General features: G+C 37.4%; 1 protein-coding gene across 2 annotated transcripts in view; it reads right to left on the reverse strand.

The window, feature by feature from the left end:
- bark (C-type lectin domain-containing protein bark beetle) overlaps positions 1–20,491 on the reverse strand; it is a 135,510-nt gene that overhangs the window by 44,951 nt on the left and 70,068 nt on the right. For both annotated transcript variants that reach the window (XM_072540876.1, XM_072540875.1), the window contains exons 3-5: positions 17,661–20,297; positions 13,476–14,809; positions 810–1,806 (exon numbers count right to left, since the gene is read on the reverse strand). In XM_072540876.1, the coding sequence (XP_072396977.1) occupies positions 810–1,806; positions 13,476–14,809; positions 17,661–20,297 (4,968 nt within the window). The remainder of the gene's footprint in view (positions 1–809; positions 1,807–13,475; positions 14,810–17,660; positions 20,298–20,491) is intronic.

Genomic DNA, 20,491 nt, shown 5'->3' on the forward strand with positions numbered 1-20,491 from the left:
GTCTCGGTCGAAACCAATAGACAAATGACCAACTACAGACCTGATTTGAAGACTATACCTGCAATGATCCGCATTAAATCGAATGCGCACTGGTCCAGATTCTCTCCACAAATAAGGAAGAACGACATCACCGGAGTGTGACTGCGGCGCCTTTAGACAGATGATCCAGCACATCTATGATAAATGTCCCTTACGAGCACATACAGTGAATGTTCCGACTTCCTGTAGGCATCCTCGATTGCGTTAGAATGGATTTCGAACCTCAATATCGATATTTATGTTATTATTTTTTATTATATTATACCTATTATACCATATTATATTAATGTTGCATGTAGCCATACGCGAAATAAAAATCAATGAATAAATCTTAAATAATGAATAACAGTCTGGGGAAATTTGGCGACAGTCTCGTGTAAAGGATATAAGCTGACGTGAAGATTTCAGTAGATCTGGTGAAATTTTATTTTTTAAAGGCACCGTTGTTCAGATATACAGGATATAGTTTAAAAAATGTTCATAAACAGCTTAACTTACAGGGGCATGCGGCATATTTCAGGATAGGATTTAAAGAGTAGAATACGTTGACATATCCAAGATGGTGGCGTCAAATAAAGGCCTTAAAGTTAAAGCACCTAAACGGTTTAACATATAGGGATGTACGAGGAGTTACGTGATAGGATTTAATGAATGGAATACGATCAAATTAGTTAACTCTGAAAAAATGAATCAATGTTAGTATTAAGAAACCATTTAGTATCTGTCAAATATAGCAATCAATATTTCAGTAATAATAATTCAAAAATTACCTTATAGAATCTTGACCATACAAGCTCTCAATCTGTCTTTTATTTCTTGCATTAATTGCACCATCGTTTCTTAGTTCCAAGTTTCCAATCCCAGTTAAAGGCCTCATTATAATTTCTGATCCTAAATACCCTCGTGCGTTAAGTATTCCCAGAACTAGAATACCCACATTAGGGGCAAACTCCAAAACAACACCCGGGTAAATGGTCAAAGTCACGTTGGGCATTACAGTTATATCAGATTTAATGACATAAGGGCGCCCTCTATTTGTCAGTTTTAAGTCTTCGTATAGTCTTCCACCCAATGCATCTAAATTAATAGAGTTATTCGAACTGAAGCTTACTGAATAGCTAGCCTGGAAATTATCTTCTAGAAGATAAGGTTTGTACTCAGCAATGGCGTGATCATTCCAGTCATCAAAATCGAAAATTTTTTCTTTAATATCACTGTCATCCCTAGTGCCCCACCAGTTTTCCTTTACATCAAGATAGTGGTTTATCTTAGCAGTTTTTATTCCAGCCAATAATTGGTACTCTAAGAAATTATCAGCAAACAAATTTCTATTGATTCTAACTTTCTGAATTCCTCTAAAGCCTACGACACAAGTAGGCTCGTGGTTGACTTGTAAAACCCCACTTCTGCCTCTCATCACGCGTTTATTACTTCTCAACTCGTTGTACATAAAAACAGCAGGAACGTTACCAATTATTTCAGATTGACTGTTAGAGCTGAACTCCATAACGTATTCTCCATTGTTATTAAGGAACTTGTTACCAACAATTTTTAATTTTTTCTCCATCCCTCTCAAGGCAAACAAGCCTGTTTTACAGTAATTTTCTTTAAAAACGTTGTTGGTTATATTCACTACAGCGAAGTGACCGTCGACTACTATTTCAAAATTGTTATTGTTGATCCACGTGTTGTTGTCCATAAAAACAGAGTGAGTGAAGTTTTCGTTATACTGCCATACGTAAGGAAGTGCTACGTCGAAACCTCCAGCTGGAAAAGAAAAATATTTAAATAGAAGAGATTTATATTAAAATTTGTGCAAACTAGAGAGCCAGTAGCAAGCAAATATCATAAACAAAATAAGACATATTTGCTGTTTGCAAGACGATAAAAAAAAATAGGAAAATTCAAGAAGAAATCAATAGGAAAAATCAAAAATGATCAGAAACATAATCGTACATATCGAACAAGTCAAATTAAAGGTACTGTTACGATAATTATCCTGGCCTAAAATAACCGTATTATATTATGACTAATGCTGTTCTGTTTTAGAATATACGAGACCTTTCGAATAGCTGGCATAAACTCCAAGTAATAAAAAAACTGGTTCCATTCGAATCTTCCGGAATTAGGCCTGTCCATTCGAGGCGAAACCAGGTCAATTGAGGTCAAAATCCATGGGATTCTAGAGCAGCTGTTTTCGTATAAATATGAGGGAACTTTTATTTTGAAAACGGTTAGTTAATTCTCAAGACCCCGCGCTCGCGAATTTGTAACGTACGGATATAATAAATTATTGTCAGATAAGTTAATATAAATAAAGAAATAAATTAAATCCGTAAGTGTTATAAATATTGAACCTTTTAATAAATCCACAACAAATGGTGTCAGAGTGAGATCGAACATAAATTAGACTTATAATAATAATACAAGTGAATATAAAATAAATTGTGAAAATGGCTACGATTTATGAGCTGACAGTGACTAATTTAAGAAGACATCTTGAAGACAGAGAATTAGCTTCTACCGGAAAAAAGGCTGAGTTAGTCCAACGACTAAAGAACGCTTTGCTAGAAGAAGGACTAGATCCAGAGACTTATATATTTGAAGATGCTGTCCTCTCGTCGATTTCGAAAGTTTCCTCTGATGTAGCCAAAGTTTCCGGCGACATCGCATCATTGGAGAACAAAGTTTCTGGCGATATTTCGAAAGTTTCTGGTGACATCGCATCATTAGAAAACAAAGTTTCTAACGAGATTTCGTCTCTGGAAAGTAAAGTTTCTGCTAACATCTCTAAAGTAACTTCTGAGATGTCTGCCCTCGACGATAGAATGTCTTCGCTAAAAAACCAAGTTGCTGCCGATATGTCGGCCTTCGAAGAAAAGATTAAAGAGATGGAAAGGAAGATGGAGGAAACAGGGACAGCAGAGAGAGGAAACAATCCAATTACAGTGGAGATAAAAGAAGACGAGACGAAATGTAAGTTGGAGACACGGCCGAAATTTGAAGGAAGTGGAGGTTCTATTCATGTTAAAGTCCCAACTTTCGACGGAAAATCATCATGGAACAACTACATGAAACAGTTCGAATCAGCCGCAAGAGCGAATGGATGGTCTGAAAAAGAAAAGGCTGTAAACCTGACTATCGCTCTTCGAGGAGATGCCTTAGATGTGCTTCAGACCATAGCCGTAGAGGAGACCGATGATTTCGAACAACTGAAGAAGAGGTTAAATATGCGATATGGCCACGAACATTTGGAGCATGTATATCAGTCGCAGCTTAAAAATCGTAGACAGAAGAAAGATGAGGCTCTTCAAGAATATGAGGTAGATATTGCTAGATTAGTACGATATGCTTATCCAACAGCTCCCGAAGACATGATGGAAAAATTGGCCGTTCAAACGTTTATTGATGGTCTTCGTGATCATGATATGCAGAGAACACTGCGATTAGCTCGTCACAAAACGCTGGTTGATGTCTTATCCGCCGCCCTCGAATACGACTCAGCTACGCAGGCCTCTGGCGGGTACAGTAAAGTTAGAACTGTAAAAGAGGAAGGAGATGAAGATAAACTTGACCAGCTCGTTAATATGATAAAAAGCATGACATACAAGAAAACGAAGACCATCAGATGCTGGAATTGTGGCGAAATAGGACACGTACGAAGCTCCTGTAAGCACCCTAGGTACGACGCAAATCAAGAAACTCACCATCAGGAAAACTAGAACGGGTCAGCCTTAGGGGGGCAGCTTCGACCCAGAACTTTTCCAAAGACCCTCTCATACTAATAGCTTCTTTGAAATGTCGTGAAGATAGTGTATATGTCGATGGAGACATAAATGGTAAAAAGCATACGTTGTTGGTGGATACCGGAGCGACCAGAACCATTATACGCCCGACAGTTATAAACAGCCGAAAGAAACTGTTACCAACGAGGTTGCGACTTCGGACCGCTACAGGTGAAAATGCTAACATTCATGGAGAAATCCAGGTACAATTGGGAATTGGAGCAGAAAAGTTCGTCCATACTGTTATAGTTGCTGACATCGAAGAGGATGTTATATTAGGAATGGACGTAATGAATATGCATGGATTCCAATTGGATTTTAAGAATAAGGTAATCAAAGTTGGCAACGAGGAGGTATTTCTCCATCCACATAATGACAACACTGTGCAAGCAGCCATTACAGAAGATACAGTCGTGCCTGCGAGAAGCGAAATGATCATAGTAGCGCGGCTACAGGGAATGGTGGACGAAGGGAGACCTGTTATGATGAAGCCTTGGAACCACGACGATGAGGTTGGCCGTGGAATCATAATTGGAAAAGAATTGGTGACTTCGGCTAAGGAAATTCCTGTGAGACTTATCAATGTCAACGACTACCCAGTGACCATAAAGAAAGAGACAAAAGTAGGAACTTGTGTACCTGTGACATCCATAATCCGTCAGGCGACAACATCTGATAATTCCAACGACAAATTCGACCAAATGGTTGCAGTTGCAGGACAGTCTCTAAATCAGATGGAGAAAAGGAAATTAAGGGAATTTCTTCGGCAGTATCGTGATATTTTCGTACCGAAAGGAGGAAAGACGGGAAGAACTACCGTTGTTAAGCATAAAATTGATACTGGTAATGCTAAGCCAATTCGTCAAACAGCTCGACGATTACCACAGGCGAAGAGAGAGGAAGCTGAAACGATTGTTCAGGAAATGAAGAAAGACGGGGTGATAGAACCTTCTACGAGTCCATGGGTCTCTCCGGTGGTCCTGGTTAAGAAGAAAGACGGAACGACGAGGTTCTGTGTGGATTACCGTTTGCTGAACAACGTTACCAAGAAAGATAGTTATCCTCTGCCTCGGATCGATGACACATTGGACACATTGGCTGGAAGTAAATTGTTTTCTACTTTAGATTTGAAGTCTGGATACTGGCAGGTAGAAATGGACCCAGTCGATAAAGAAAAGACAGCCTTCACCACAGGATCTGGATTGTGGCAATTCAACGTTATGCCATTTGGACTTTGTAATGCTCCTGCGACATTTGAGAGGCTTATGGAAAATGTGTTGAGAGGGTTATCTTGGAAAACATGCCTGGTTTATTTAGATGACATAATCGTCTTGGGGGAGACATTCGAAGATCATTTGAGGAATTTAGAAAACGTTTTTAATCGACTTAAAGCTGCCCAATTGATGCTAAACCCCAAGAAGTGCCAGCTATTTCAAGGTAAAGTCAATTATCTGGGTCATATAGTCAGTAAAGAAGGAGTGGCCGTGGATAAGGGAAAAATCGATTCCATTAAGGAATGGCCAAAACCAACTGACAAACATCAAGTGAGAAGTTTTCTTGGACTATGTACTTACTACCGGAGGTTTATTAAGAAGTTTGCAGATATCGCTAAGCCATTAACGCGACTTACAGAGGAATCAAGAGAATACCGCTGGGATATAGACTGCCAAAATGCCTTTGAAACGTTGAAAAAGCATTTAATAACAGCACCAATTTTGGGGTATCCACTGCCAGAAGGAGAGTTCATCTTAGATACGGATGCAAGTAATGTGGGAATTGGAGGAGTGCTGTCTCAGATTCAAGGAGGACAGGAACGAGTCCTCGGATATTTTAGTAAAGTTCTTTCAAAACCAGAACGGAATTATTGCGTCACGAGAAGAGAACTTCTGGCAGTAGTGAAATCAGTAGAGCACTTCTATCAATATCTCTATGGCAGAAAGTTTCTAATCCGAACCGACCATGCCGCCCTTAAGTGGTTGATGCAGTTTAAGAATCCAGAGGGTCAGATAGCCAGGTGGATCGAACGACTCCAAGAATACGATTTTAAGATTGAGCACCGGGCCGGAGTTAGCCACAGAAACGCTGATTCTCTTTCCAGAAGGCCATGCCCAGCAGAGTGTTCCCACTGCAACAAAACGGAATCCAAGGAAGCAGCAGTGCTAAGAACGACGATTGTCAACGACGACTGGACGCCTACTAAGATAAGGGAAGAACAAGAGAGAGATCCAGTTATACAGAAAATCCGAAAATGGAAAGAGGAAAGCCGTCGACCACCTTGGCAGGAAATATCAAACCTATGCTCAGTAGTTAAGACGTATTGGGCCCAGTGGGACTCATTTATCATCGAAGATGGCTTGCTTAAACGAGTCCTGGAAAATGATGACGGTTCAGAGAAGAGAAGACAGTTGGTGATCCCAAAGAGCAGAATAGCCGAAGTACTTCGTCAGTTACACGACAGTCCATCGGGAGGGCATTTTGGTGTAAGGAAAACCCTTCAGCGAATTCGGGAACGGTTTTATTGGATGAACAGTTCCGACGACGTAAAAGACTGGTGTAAGAAATGTACTATTTGTGCTACGAGTAACGGGCCTCACCGAAAAAGGAGAGCTCCTATGAGACAATATAATGTTGGAAGCCCGTTTGAAAGAATAGCTTTGGACATCGCTGGGCCATTTCCAGAAAGTGAAAATGGAGGCAAGTACATGTTGGTAGTAATGGATTACTTTACTAAGTGGGTCGAGATTTACGCACTTCCCGACCAGAAGGCCGCCACCGTTGCAGATAAGTTGATCCAAGAATATATCAGCCGATTTGGAGTGCCTTTGGAGATACATAGTGACCAAGGCAGGAACTTCGAAAGCGATCTATTCCAAGGAATATGTGATAGACTAGGCATGAAGAAAACAAGAACTACAGCATATCATCCGCAATCTGATGGTATGGTAGAGCGGATGAATAGGACAGTCGGCAAGTATTTGACAAAGATGGTGTCCGATCATCAGCGAGACTGGGACCAATATCTTCCGTTCTTCACAATGGCCTACAGATCTGCTGTGAACGAATCAACAGGCCAGACACCAGCCAAAGTCCTATTCGGACGCGAAATGCGACTACCTTGTGATCTCGAGTTTGGATGTCGACCTGGAGAAGATGTAGCAGGTGAAGATTATGTGATCGAATTACGAAGAAGAATGGACGATGTACATGAGTTGGTCCGTTCCCACCTTCAGATCGCTAGCGACCGAATGAAGAAACGGTACGATACACAAGCCGAAAAGGGTTGCTTTAAGAAGAACGACAAAGTATGGCTCTATAATCCCAAGAAGCGAAAAGGTTGTGCTCCCAAATTGCAGCAGTTTTGGGAAGGCCCATACCTAATTATGGAGAAGATCAACGATGTCATCTACCGAATAAGCAAGATTCCGAGGGGAAAGCCGATGATAGTACACCATAACCGGTTGGCGTCTTTCGAAGGTGACCACGACGTAGATGAAGAAGTGGAAGTAAACCAAGTCCACGATGTGTCTGACCTCACGTTTGAGGAATTCATGGGTGCCTATGGAGGTACCGGTAAAGCGAGACATGGTGTTACCACTGAAGAAAAGCAAGATCTACTCGCGCTCCCCGATGACTACTCGCTGACCCTTACCATCCCGGCCAGTATCAAAGACGCACCAGGGTTGGCATCCGTCTTTCGAAGGAAGTTTGGTCGAGTTGCAGAACTTCAATGCCAGGTGCCAGCTCCCGGTAAGACCTTGAAACTCCAAGATGCATCACGTTACCTTTTCTACCTGGTAACAAAAGACACTGCCCGTGACCAACCTACCTACCGAGATGTGTGGGAAGCCTTACTTCAATTGAGAGAGCACGTACTAGAGTCCGACGTGCAAAAGTTAGCCATGCCAAAGTTGGAGTGCCGCCAATTAGATTGGAGGGTCATCCGAAGTATGGTGGAGGAGATCTTTAAAGACACCGAAGTCCAGGTGTTAGTCTGTTGCAATCCGCATAGTTACTGGTGCGGAGAGAAAACCGTCCCTTGTCATTTTTATACAACTGGAAGTTGTAAAAGAGGGTCCAGTTGCCGATACCAGCATACAGTTCCGGTTCCAGTCCCGACAAGGTTCCAGGAGGAACCATCTTTTAAGAGGGGGGCAATGTTACGATAATTATCCTGGCCTAAAATAACCGTATTATATTATGACTAATGCTGTTCTGTTTTAGAATATACGAGACCTTTCGAATAGCTGGCATAAACTCCAAGTAATAAAAAAACTGGTTCCATTCGAATCTTCCGGAATTAGGCCTGTCCATTCGAGGCGAAACCAGGTCAATTGAGGTCAAAATCCATGGGATTCTAGAGCAGCTGTTTTCGTATAAATATGAGGGAACTTTTATTTTGAAAACGGTTAGTTAATTCTCAAGACCCCGCGCTCGCGAATTTGTAACGTACGGATATAATAAATTATTGTCAGATAAGTTAATATAAATAAAGAAATAAATTAAATCCGTAAGTGTTATAAATATTGAACCTTTTAATAAATCCACAACAGTACGTTTTGTTGTGATTTGTTTAGCGAGTTGTCTGTCGTCTAGCGAATAAGTGGTTTTATTGCAGCGATGAGCGTATGAAAAAGAAAACAATTATTGTTAAAATACCTGCTAGCAGAAAAAAAAGAGGACGAAGAAATATTAAGTGTTCCAAGATTAGAAAAACATGTAATATTTAAAAGAAGACAAGAAGAAATATACTTCAAAATTATGATAAACAACCATTTATTAGGAGATGATGTTAAGTTTCCACAGTTCTTCCATTAGAATGAACTTAAGTTTAATTTTGTGTTAAGTTTAGTAAAAAAGGATATGAAAAAGACGTTTACAAACTGTATTCCATATCCAGTGTCTCCAGAAGAAATCTCTCAAATAAAAAACTCTCAAAATCACATACACAAGCCACTATAGTCGCTCAGCGTTTGCAACTGTGTCTGCTCTCGGACTAGTCGCCAACGATCGACGCTAGCGGCTCCAGCGATAGACGCTTTAGTCAAAACGGTGCCGTAACACACAAGCGGTACACCGCGATCATCGCTCAGCGATAATCACAACAGACGCTCCAGTAAAAACGTACATTAACATGAAAAAATTACATAAAAGAACTGTTCTCAGATCTAATATCTGAACAACAAATAACAAAGACCATAACATTTCTATACATACTTTTAAAGGAAGTGGAAGCAGAAATAATATCTCTTAAAGATGAAAAAGCTTGTGGTCCAGATGAAGTTCAGTCAGAGATCATCAAACTCTTCGATGAGAATTAGTTAATATGTTCAATAAGATATATAACACTGTAAAAATGCCCGAGAATGGTTGAGATAAGAATTTATATCACTGCCAAAAAGCAAGCGGGCCAAAAAATGCAGTGATTCTTCTTCTTTGAGTACCGTGTACAAATTAGGCGTAGGTAGCTTCTACGATGCAGAGATTACATAACAATAAACGTCAGGAGTCACTTGTTAAAACTTTTTTAAAAATCATACATCGGATATTATACAAAACCTGCGAAGACAAGTATCAGCAAATAAAATTTGATTCTATGAAAGGTCTGCGAGCAATACTTGCATTATTGAAATTATCGAAAGGCTTTTGACAAAGTTCAACACAACAAAACGGTCCTGCAAGATAGCGAGAAGATAGAATTAATCAGCTTCTGTTAAAATCAACAACGGAAAAATAGAGGAAATGAAAATTCAGCGAGGTGTTCAACAAGGACGTATATTTTGAATGCGACATTGCTCGATAATTTCATTATGGTACAAAATATCCAAAAAAGTTATTTAGAAAACATGTAGGCCATAATATCTACAGGGTGATTAATAACTACGTGATAAGGCAAACACATTTTTTTTAATAGGACACCCTGTATATTTTCTTATAATTATAATTCTTCTCATAATCAACAATATGTTCTTACAATGTGGAATTTGATACTACTATACAGGGTACTTAATGAGTTACGACCATCGAAATCGCTATGAAATAAACACACTGTATATAAAGAAGGAATAAATAAATAAGTACTCATTACATAAGGTAGACAATATATTCTAGTTTTCAAATAAAAATGAACAAAGAATCATTGCAAACATTCGTATACAGGGTGAACTTCAAGAGAAAATTTTGATTTTGAAAAATGATTTTCTCATATTTTTTAAATGTACAACCCTATATTTTATTTTTTCACAATATTGCATTTATGATACCCTTTCATTTTTATAAAGCATTTTCTATACCTAAACTCATTAGTTTCCAAGATATTTTTAGTTTTCTTTAAATTTCGGGAATATCTTCAATTTTTGCAAGTACTTAGAAATAACTTAGTCTTGTGTAATAATATAAAAAACTTCTTATCCAAAAAATAACTATAATAATCATAAAATACAAAACATAAACCAAAACAATATGCAATAAATGTAGCACTTTTTAGATTAATGTCATAACAACAGTATTCTAAGCCAAGAAGTTTTTGGTAAAACATTCGATTTTGCCCATTCTGATGAGCAATTATTTATAAGTAAAAGGCCACTTGTATCAGTTAACAACGGTATAACAGTAGGCTTTGAAAAAATGACAGTTTTCATATTACTATCTTTTTAATCGGTCTGTGTAGCTTTGAATTTTTCTGTAGAAAAATTAACAGAAATTATTATGATATGAGTATTAGGAGAAAGTTCAACCAATTGCCTACTTGTATCCAGAATATATTAACAGCCAGGCGCGGATACAGAGGAAGGTCTACGGGGCTTCAGACCCCCTATTGTATGTAGTTTGTAAATAATTTCTTCTTACAGTTTTACAATTGTCCCGACATCAGCAAATGAACATCACTGCTATAAATGATCATTTCGTGTAATTATTTTAAATTACACAGAATGCTTAATTTGAATTATTAATTTATGCAACAATATGTTTTCCACATTTTAAACAAAACAGTAATTATAATTGTAATTCGGTTCAGGCGTAGGGAAACTAACAGGATTGCTACCCTACCCTCATCCCACAATTCTGCCTGGGCAGGCAAGCTACTTTTATTTTCCTAATCTCAAAACCAACAGTCCGTAAAGAGACTTGCATCTCGGGACAGCGAGTGAGGATTGGGATTCAGTGCGTCTTTTATTAAGATAAGGCAATAATCAATTTCAAATCCTGACGACTTGCACTGAGGGACGATCATTCTCAACTCTAAGACGTGTGAAGACCAATCTCAGATCCAGGATGATCTAGGAGAGACTAAATGGTTTGGTGTTTCTCAACATTCATCGCAACACTGACTTGAATCCAAAAGAAATCATAGATCTCTAGATAACTCCAACCAGATCCAGCCAAATACCGCCCAATTACTTGTCTTCCAACTTTGTACAAATTGGTCACATCCTGTGTAGCCCGACGTATCAACTAAAACTGTGGATGCGCTAAGCTTTTATGGAGTCAGAGGAAATTTCAGCCGGGAGGATTCGATATGTAAAAGCCAAAACATCGCGACCATCGGTGAAACTGATAAGCATAAATACCTCGGAGTAGCATGGAAAATTGACCATAAGCAAATACAAACTACAGAGATAGCAAAAGATAACTACAGAATTTATGCGAAGGGTAAAACAACTGCTTCGTTCACACCTTAACAGTAAAAATTTGTTTAAGATATTAAACACCTATGCATGTTCCGCACTTAGCTATTCATTTGGTATTCTTAAGTGGACCTAAGCGAATATGGAAAATCTTCAGCGAAAAGTATGAACGCAACTCAGGAAAGCACAAAAACATCATCCTTGTAGTGCTGAAAGAACGACATGACCACGGTATTTAGGGTGAAGAGAACTTAAGTAAGCAATTACAAAAACATATTGCTAATTTACGAACTTATTTTCAGATTCAGGCTAAAACATCTACATTACATCGAGTGATTTGTGCAGTAGATTATACAACATAAGAATTGCGCTTAAACCGTCTCTCTAAGGAGGAAAAATTGCGCACATAAATATATACAAATTATCTCTACATGGTAAATCTCTACATGGGCGACATCCCAATGAAGTCAGCCAAGACTATGTCGACAATACGGCGTCGATCTATTGGTTGAAATTAGGAAAGATGTTACCTGAAACAGAAGGTTTTTTGCTCGCCATTCAGGATCAGGTTATTCCAACCAAAAACTACCTGAAATATATTGTCAAAGACCCTTAGGTCCAAAACGACAATTTCCCGATGTGCCGATATGAATGTCAAGTCCAAGAAACCATCCAACATGTTACCGGTGGCTGCCGGTAACGTGTTGGAAAGATACTCCATCAAGAGATTGCTGTCAAGCTGGGACTTCTCGTTCCTGACGTTCCTAAGAGTATGCTTGAGAATGACAACAAGCCATAAGACTAAGCCAAAACCAAACATAAAAACTTTTGAAAAATTAATGAATCGTTTTCTTGGCACTGGGAAGATGGAGAGAACCAAAACTGTTATATAAGTGAAGACAGGGAATATGATGTACTGTTAGCTGTTAGCTCCTACTGAATATCTCTATATCAGCATTCGTGAAATTTTACGTCAACATGACATTAGTCAAACTTCAGCGGCAAAAATTCTCTGTAAACATAAAATGCATCCCTATCGTAAAGAGTTACATCAAAAACTGACAGTTGATGATTATCATCGCAGATTATCTTTTTGTCATTGTCTCTTTGCCAATGGTGGATTTTCTGGCTAGTTATTTGCCATTACTACAGCAAAACATTCCTTTTAATATTCGACAAAAAATATGGTTTTTACACGACGGTGCTCCAGTTCTCCACTGCTTTTATTAACAATATTTTAAATAATATCTTTCCTACGAGGTAGACAGGCACAAGTGGATCAACGGTTTGGTCACCGCGCTCACTGGAATTGTCAAAAATTGATTTTTTCATGTCAGGCTATAATAAAAACCTTTCGTACCAGAAGCCTCCAACAATGTCATATTATAAGAAATTTGAATATCGGTTACAATCTTGCATAATCGTTGGAGGTGGACAATTTAAACATTTACTTTAGGCTTATTTCCTTAATATCACATTAATTGTTACATTCATTGCATCTTGTTAGTTTATATTTTGTATTAGTTATTTATTGAATTAAAATAATTTTAAAGACTGAGTTATTTCTACTTACAAAAATTGAAGGTATTCCCGAAGTTTGAAGAAAATCAAAAATATCTCGGAAAGTAATGATTTATTTATAGGAAATGCTGTATAAAACTGAAAGAGTATCATAAAAGCAATATTTAGAAAAAATAAAATATAGGGTTGTGCATTTAAAAACATAAGAAATTCGTGATTTTCTGTTGTAGTTCACCCTGTATACTAATATCGTCAATGACTTTTGTTAAACTTAATTTGAAAACTAGAACATGTTGTTTTCCTTATTATGTAAAATGAAGAATTATTTATGTATTCCTGCTTTATGTACAGGGTGTTTATTTCACAGCGATATCGAAATAAAAATAGTCATAACTCGTTATATACTCTATATAGAAATGTGAAACATCATATTTAAGAACAGGAATTATGAGAGGAATCTAAATATGAGAAAAAATACTGTACAATAAAAAAAATGGAACCTTACCTTTATTACTTTCTATAGTATTATCTTGAAATACGTAATGGAACAAATTATTAGACGATCTCATATCCCTGGAAAATTGGAAAACTCCTTTCCCATTATCCATAATCAAACTTTTGTTGAACATCAGAGTTATTTCCGAAAGATTACTTTTATGTAGATCCCAGTTGGGCGAATGAACAAAAACAGCTTCATACGTATTTTTCGTGATTTCACAGCTATAAAACTTCATGGTTTCATTCGCTTTTCTCAAAAAGTGATTTCCAAGTTCGTCCAAGTACCTGTTGTAGTAAGAAGAATGTACTCCGAACATATTGTTTCTTATAGTAGTTCTACTAACGCTTAAAGTAGGTACGGGGCCTTTTACTATTCTTTTAAAAATGTTTTGTACCGGTGCCTTGACTGTATTTATGATTAAAACAGTGCCTCCAAAAGCATTTGAACCACTGCTGTAATCTAATACAATGCCGTGACTACTTGAAGTGGTGGGAAATACAGTTAAGTCTCCTCTTAAAACATAATATTGGGTATTAGCTGAAGAGGTTAACCCATCATGGATTATTATGTTTTCGGTACTTCTATTTTCAATGGGATTAATAAGCTGAACTCCAAGTACCCACCCTGGATTGCATCTTATCTTGTATGAGCGATTTATGGGATCACCGTGAATTTTCGATGTAACCAAATATTTTGTTTCCCCTAATTGCAACTCAATTATATTTGTATCTGAATACTGAGGAATTAAAAATGGATTGTAATAGTTTTCGTCATCGTTTTTGATAAACCATCCTGCGATTTCTCGTTGCTGAAGACCAGAAAGCACTGAGTTATGTTCAATACCCATTATATTATTTTCAATTTTACTGTTGTAAATATTTAATCCCAGTTGTTTAAGGCTGATTCCTGCTCCTTTGTTATTAGAAAACTCCGAATTTTTTATTATATTTACAGACTCTGAAAATATATCCGAATATATTATTCCAAGACCATGATAATCGTTGTTAGTGACCCTTATATTTTCAAAATTTTGCCTTGCAAAATCCAATTGAAGAGCAGGTTTAAAGGAGTTAGTTGCATAATCTAGCAATCCAGCCTTTTCGATGGAAAGAAACTGTAAATCTGTTCTATCTGCTAAAGAACTAAACCTTATTCCAGCCCACGAAGTTTTATAGCATCGGATCCCTACGTCGTTCTCATGGCTGCAGGAATTTTCAAAATCTACTACTTTCTCTGATTTGCAATCTAAAATGTCTAAATCGAAATCAGTACACTGGACATTGGAAAGGATGACTTTTTCCGTGGTTCCAGCTTGGGGTATTTCGTTCCGTTCCATATTCCTAAAAATAGACTCAATATATATGTGCATAATATTTATATTAATAATATAATTGTATAAATTGATCTAGTATAGTTTTAAAATTATAGGCACTAAATTCCAAGTAATGGTTTATTAATATAATAAACATATATAACACTAACCGTTCAGTTATTCTTGAACCTTCAGTGGCGTACAAAAAAGTTTTGTAAGACTTAGAAGTAACGCTATTTGCATTAAAGAATTTTTACAAATGATATGTACTAATATTCTCTCTATAGAAAACTATAAAAACTTTGTAGAACTTGTAAAAAAATACTCCAAGAGGTTGCCGAATGGAATATTTCGTAGTTCTTCATAACAATTTCAAAGTGCTAATGCAGTTTCGAAGAAAAAGTTCGAATAGCTATGATGATTGCCGACCTCCGCCGCGGAGATGGCACTTGAAGAAGAAGAATGCAGCAATACCAACAAGCATATAACAATGATCCGTTCTTCGATGAAACTTGAAAGCAGTATCTCACCCCGAACCGACAGATGGAGTAAATTGCTGGGCGAATTAGACATGGCACAAAATAATCGAAGTGCTTGGAAATGAATAAAAAACCTTAGCAACGATCCTACAAACCAACAACAGGACTTAACAAAAATTACACCGGATCAGATTGCTCACCACCTCTTACTGAATGGACAAACTTCTGGAAAACAAATTAATTAAGCCAACGTTACAACTTGATATGGGCAATGAAGATAGTCAATTTTGCTATGAAGAACTTCTAGCCAGCCAGCCATTGCTGTTGAAAGTTGGTAAAGCACCAGACTTAATGATATTGGAAGGGAACAAATAAAAAAAATTGGAAGAGAAACAATAAATTGGTAGTTATAAATTTAATAATAACTTCGTGTGTAGGAGTGTTAAAAATAACTAAGTTGTGGCGCAAATCAAGAGTTGTTGCACCTTTGAAACCAGATAAATCAGCCACCGAAGCCAAAAATTTCTGGCCAATTTCCAAAATATTTGCTTTGCCATACTTCCAAAATTTTTGAACGGACAATACTCAACAAAATCTCCACCGTCATATATTAGAAGCGAATACCAGAGCAGGCTTGATTCAGAGCTGGAACCACTTGATGCAGACAAATCTTAAATCTGATACAGTATATCTAGAATGGCTTCGAGAAAAATAAAATAACGGGCGTAGCTTACATTAGCTTAACTGCCGCAAACTACACCCTCAAGGACCAAAAATTGCTATAAAAAGTGTAAAACATTACCAAGGACTTCAGACGGATGTGCCTGCTGAGGTGCATCTGCAGAATCATCGGTTATATGTTACATTACAATCCAGGAAGAGTCGTGGAGAAATCAGAAAAATGGAGTCCCCCAAGGAAGCGTGCTTGCAACTCTTCTCGATAATATTTAAACTAACGACTTACCAGATCACTTTGATACCAGGCGCTTTATTTATGCTGATGATACGACGGTAGCTACAGAGGGAAAAGATTTTGAAGACGTAGAAACCAAATTGTTGGCTGCGCTGAAAGAAGTTTCAGAGTACTACAGAAAAATTTAATCAGATCAAACCCAAATAAAACTCAAACCTGTGCCTATCGTCTGAATAACCATCAAACTAAAAAAAAACTAAACATAAAATAGCGAGAACTTCTAGAGAACTGTACATATCCAAAATACTTGGGGGTAAAATTGGACAAAAAAATTCATTGCAAAGACACAAAGGCAAATATTTCCTTATAATACGTGAGTTAACTGAAACAAGTTGAGGAGCTCAGCCAAATGTGCTAAGAGCATCAGTCAGCTGTAGCTTTGTGTTTCTCTACAGCGGAATGTTTACTTGTAGTTTGGAATCGCTCCGCTCATACTCGTCATGTTGATCACCCTCTAAGCCAGATGGCCGGAATAATATCCGAGTACTTGAAACCTACTCCAGTCCATGACTTATACCGGTCGATAGGAATTTCTTTCCCCAAAACCAAAAGGAGAGTGATTTCTAAAATCGAGAAGAAGAAGCAAGAGAGTGACCCACGTCATTCCATGTTTAGCTGGTGAAGGCACGCGTTTCAAGATTGAAATATCATAGAAGCTTCATGAGTACCAATTCTCCGATCGAAACCACCGCTGAACGACGTCGCCTACAGCTTTGGAGAGAAGCTTCCGTTGGTGGTGCTTAACCATCAAAAGAAGAGATGACTATAGGCCATCAATTACCCTACACACATCAATCTCTTCAGTCCTCACCCTACGGGAGGAGTGTAGTGGTCATCGTGATGTCGTGTATTATCCGTCTCTAAAGATCTCTATCTCTGGTCATTTGTTTTAACTAATTGTAATTTGTCGATCCATCTTGTTGGGTATCTTCCTCGTGATCTTCGGCCTTCTACCTTTCCTTTAATAATAAGGAATATAATAATAAGGAGAACGATTTCCGGAGTAGAAATTGAAAGGTCAATAAATTTATTTTAAACTTCAATTGTAGCTTGTTCCCATATAGCAATTGCTGTAAGATGCCATAAGAAAAGAGCTTCAGAACAATATTAAGAAAGTTTTTTCATATTTTCTGTGTCTGCTCTCATAACATGTCCATAATATTAAAAATTTTTGAAATGGACTTTGCTGGAGAGCCGTTTTCTGACCTTCAGCTCATTTAAAATTGAATTATTTGTCCTCCAACATAACATTTCAGTATCGTATATCTTGTACTAGGAATATTAAACAGTTGATCCACATCATTTTTAGAGTTAAAATCCACGTCATAATTAAAGAAAAAATAAATGTAGGATTTTCAAAGAAAAGAGTACTAGTGGAAGAAAAAGCTGTAATAGTTTTAAAAATATTAATTAATATTTTTACTTACCAATCATCTGGATTTAGGACATATCCCAGCTGTTGGCACACCAATGCAGCATTCTCAATGGTCCATCCATAGTTGCAAACAGTTCCCCACTCGTTATTTATTTTAAGTTGTAGTCGACCTTCAGTCTCACTATTTCCCCCAAGAAGTCTTATAGGCACTTTAGGTTCGATTTCGATCATCTCAGCATCTGGATCATACGCTTCTGTATCCACTTCGTATGTTATGTTATCTGGAGCATGGACAAGTTCTTCTTTAATAGTAAACTTGATACTATCTGGTTCTATGCCTTTGGCTTCTAAACGGCCTCCCACCATTATACCGATAGATGGAGGAAATCGAAGAGTAACACCTGGTTCTATAGTTAGTTTTCCACCAGGTCGAATACTAATGTCCCGTACAACCATATATTCTCCTCTTGTGATTATTTCTTCACCTTCTATTTCACCCCCGAGTTTATCAGAACCGTCAGCGAGGAATTTTGGTACGTAAAATTGATTGGCGTTGACTCTGGATGTGAGAGGGTTAGTGTTGTGTAAAAGGAATGGTATAAATGAAATTCTTGCCAAGTTGTACCTATCGTAACGATGAAATATCCTATGAAAAATGTGCTCATCATTTCCAAATCCCAACCAATTATATGTGCAATTTATAGTTTTACTTTGGTCCTCTAAATGACTACCAATTTCATACTTCGAATCTGGATTTTCTATAATATTTCGAAATATGTCAATGTTGTTGGATCCCACCACAACTGGAGCCGAAACTCTACTTCTTGGATTTAAATTGGACGCAGTACCATCTTCCATCTGGAAAGGCTCGCTGATTTTGTTGCTTTTAACAAAATTCCTTGTAAAGAGTAAATACTGACTTTCTGAATATGGAGAGAGTCCCAAATTCACGACAAATATTCCAGAATTGTTTAAGAAATAATTTTGTGTAACGACTATATCATTGACTAAAACATTAAATTCTTCCAAAGGTTTAGTCTTTATTAGAAGTCCTCCGAATGTACCTTGTCTGAATTGGTTGTATTCTACAACTGCCTTCAAGTTGATAGCAGGATATATTTTTAACGAAATCTGCTCATTGCCCATAAATCTGTTGTGACCAATTTGTAATTTAGTTGGAGTTTTAGTTGGTTTCCAGCAAGAGAGTACCTCCAGTGCGTCATTTAGACAGTTTTTAAAGCTGTTTTCTGTGAAATTAAACAGAGCATCTCCACAGTAATTACCGTGTAAAACACCGATATCTACATTCTTGTAAATTTCAGAATATTGAACTACAGTAGTTTGATTGACTATAATAAATTCTGTTTCTGCTGTATTATTTAGCCATATTGCAATACCATAACCCTTGTTCGAACTGATAGAAGATCTGGATATATTTCTGCTACCACCTGTGTACGTCACGTTAATTCCATCGCCTTCGTTGAAAGATACACGACTCTCTGTCACATTTACATCCCCCACACCACTTGTTACATGTATACCAGCTACATGCTCATTTTTAGAAACAGATGTCTTGTGTATATGAACCTGAGATCTCAAGTTATCCACAGCTATACCTCTTCCTACGTTTTCGGATATATCGGAGTTGCTGATGTTCACATCAAAAGATTTTCGAAGACCAGATGTTATTCTCATAAAAATGGAAGTTTCAGTCATTGGATCAGCTTTAAATTTGATATATAATTGATTAGAGGTACTAGTTATTGCTTGAGGTCTTGTATTGTTTCTTATTGAGAATGACTGTATGATTCTGTTGTTCAGTGTGGAGCCATCAAGTATTTCTATTGAGGAACTGTCGTTTCGATTTGTAACAGCTCGAATAAAATTTAATGTCAAGACGTGGCCATATCTTGTTGTAAACACTTTATTGCAAATTAGCTCCTTGGTTAGAAAGAGTGTTTGCTCGGCAAACAATTGAACTGGAAATGTCTGACTAGACGCTAGGGCTAATTTACAAAAATCGCTATATCCATTTCTATCCGCTCTTTCATCTGGTCGTTCTTCAGCTCTAACAAACCTTATACCATCTCCTCCATTTTCTGTTACAGTACAACCATCAATTTGAGCTAGACCATAACTAGAATTAATGAAGATACCGTATCCTCTATTATTTCGTATTTTGCAGTTGTTTATCGTTATAGGAGCATCTGGATTTGTAATGTTGATTCCATTATAGGCAGAATTAAATATTTCTAAATGGTCTACGATCGGTGGCACTCCAGTCACATGTAACGCACTAGTTGTATTATGATCCCTTCCCGCTCCAGCGTAATATATATTAACAAACTTAAGTTTAGAACTAGATGTTGGCACATAGAGAGTATTATATAGTGTTAACTTCTTAGTACTAGCAGCATTTTCGAATCGAATTCCCCTCCAAAAGGGCAACGGCGTGTCATGTCTAGCCATACATTCTATCCCGAGATCTGGATGATAATCGCATACTCCGGATCCCATTTGTCTTTTGTCCCATTGGCAGTCAAATATCGAGTTTTCTCGTCCTGAACACTTTGGCTCTTCATAGAGGATACGTGGTTTTAGAGGCATTTGTCGATTGTACCAGCTATGAAATGTGCCACCTTGGAATCCTAACTGTCGGCAAGCTGTGGCCGTGTCAAAATTTGTCCAACTAAAAAAAAAAGAAATTTTTAATAACTTGAATATATTGAGAGTATGCGATATTGGTGAAGAAGTGTTTAGCTATGATTATTTACTAAGTTAAACATGAAACATTGTTACATAACACAACACACTAACATATGGATATATGGAGTAGATATTTGAATATTCAGATAAAAAAAACTGTCCATGAGTAATAAAAAC

The sequence above is a fragment of the Diabrotica undecimpunctata genome, chromosome 8 (assembly GCF_040954645.1).
Source record: "Diabrotica undecimpunctata isolate CICGRU chromosome 8, icDiaUnde3, whole genome shotgun sequence".
Classification (NCBI taxonomy): Eukaryota; Metazoa; Arthropoda; class Insecta; order Coleoptera; family Chrysomelidae; genus Diabrotica; species Diabrotica undecimpunctata.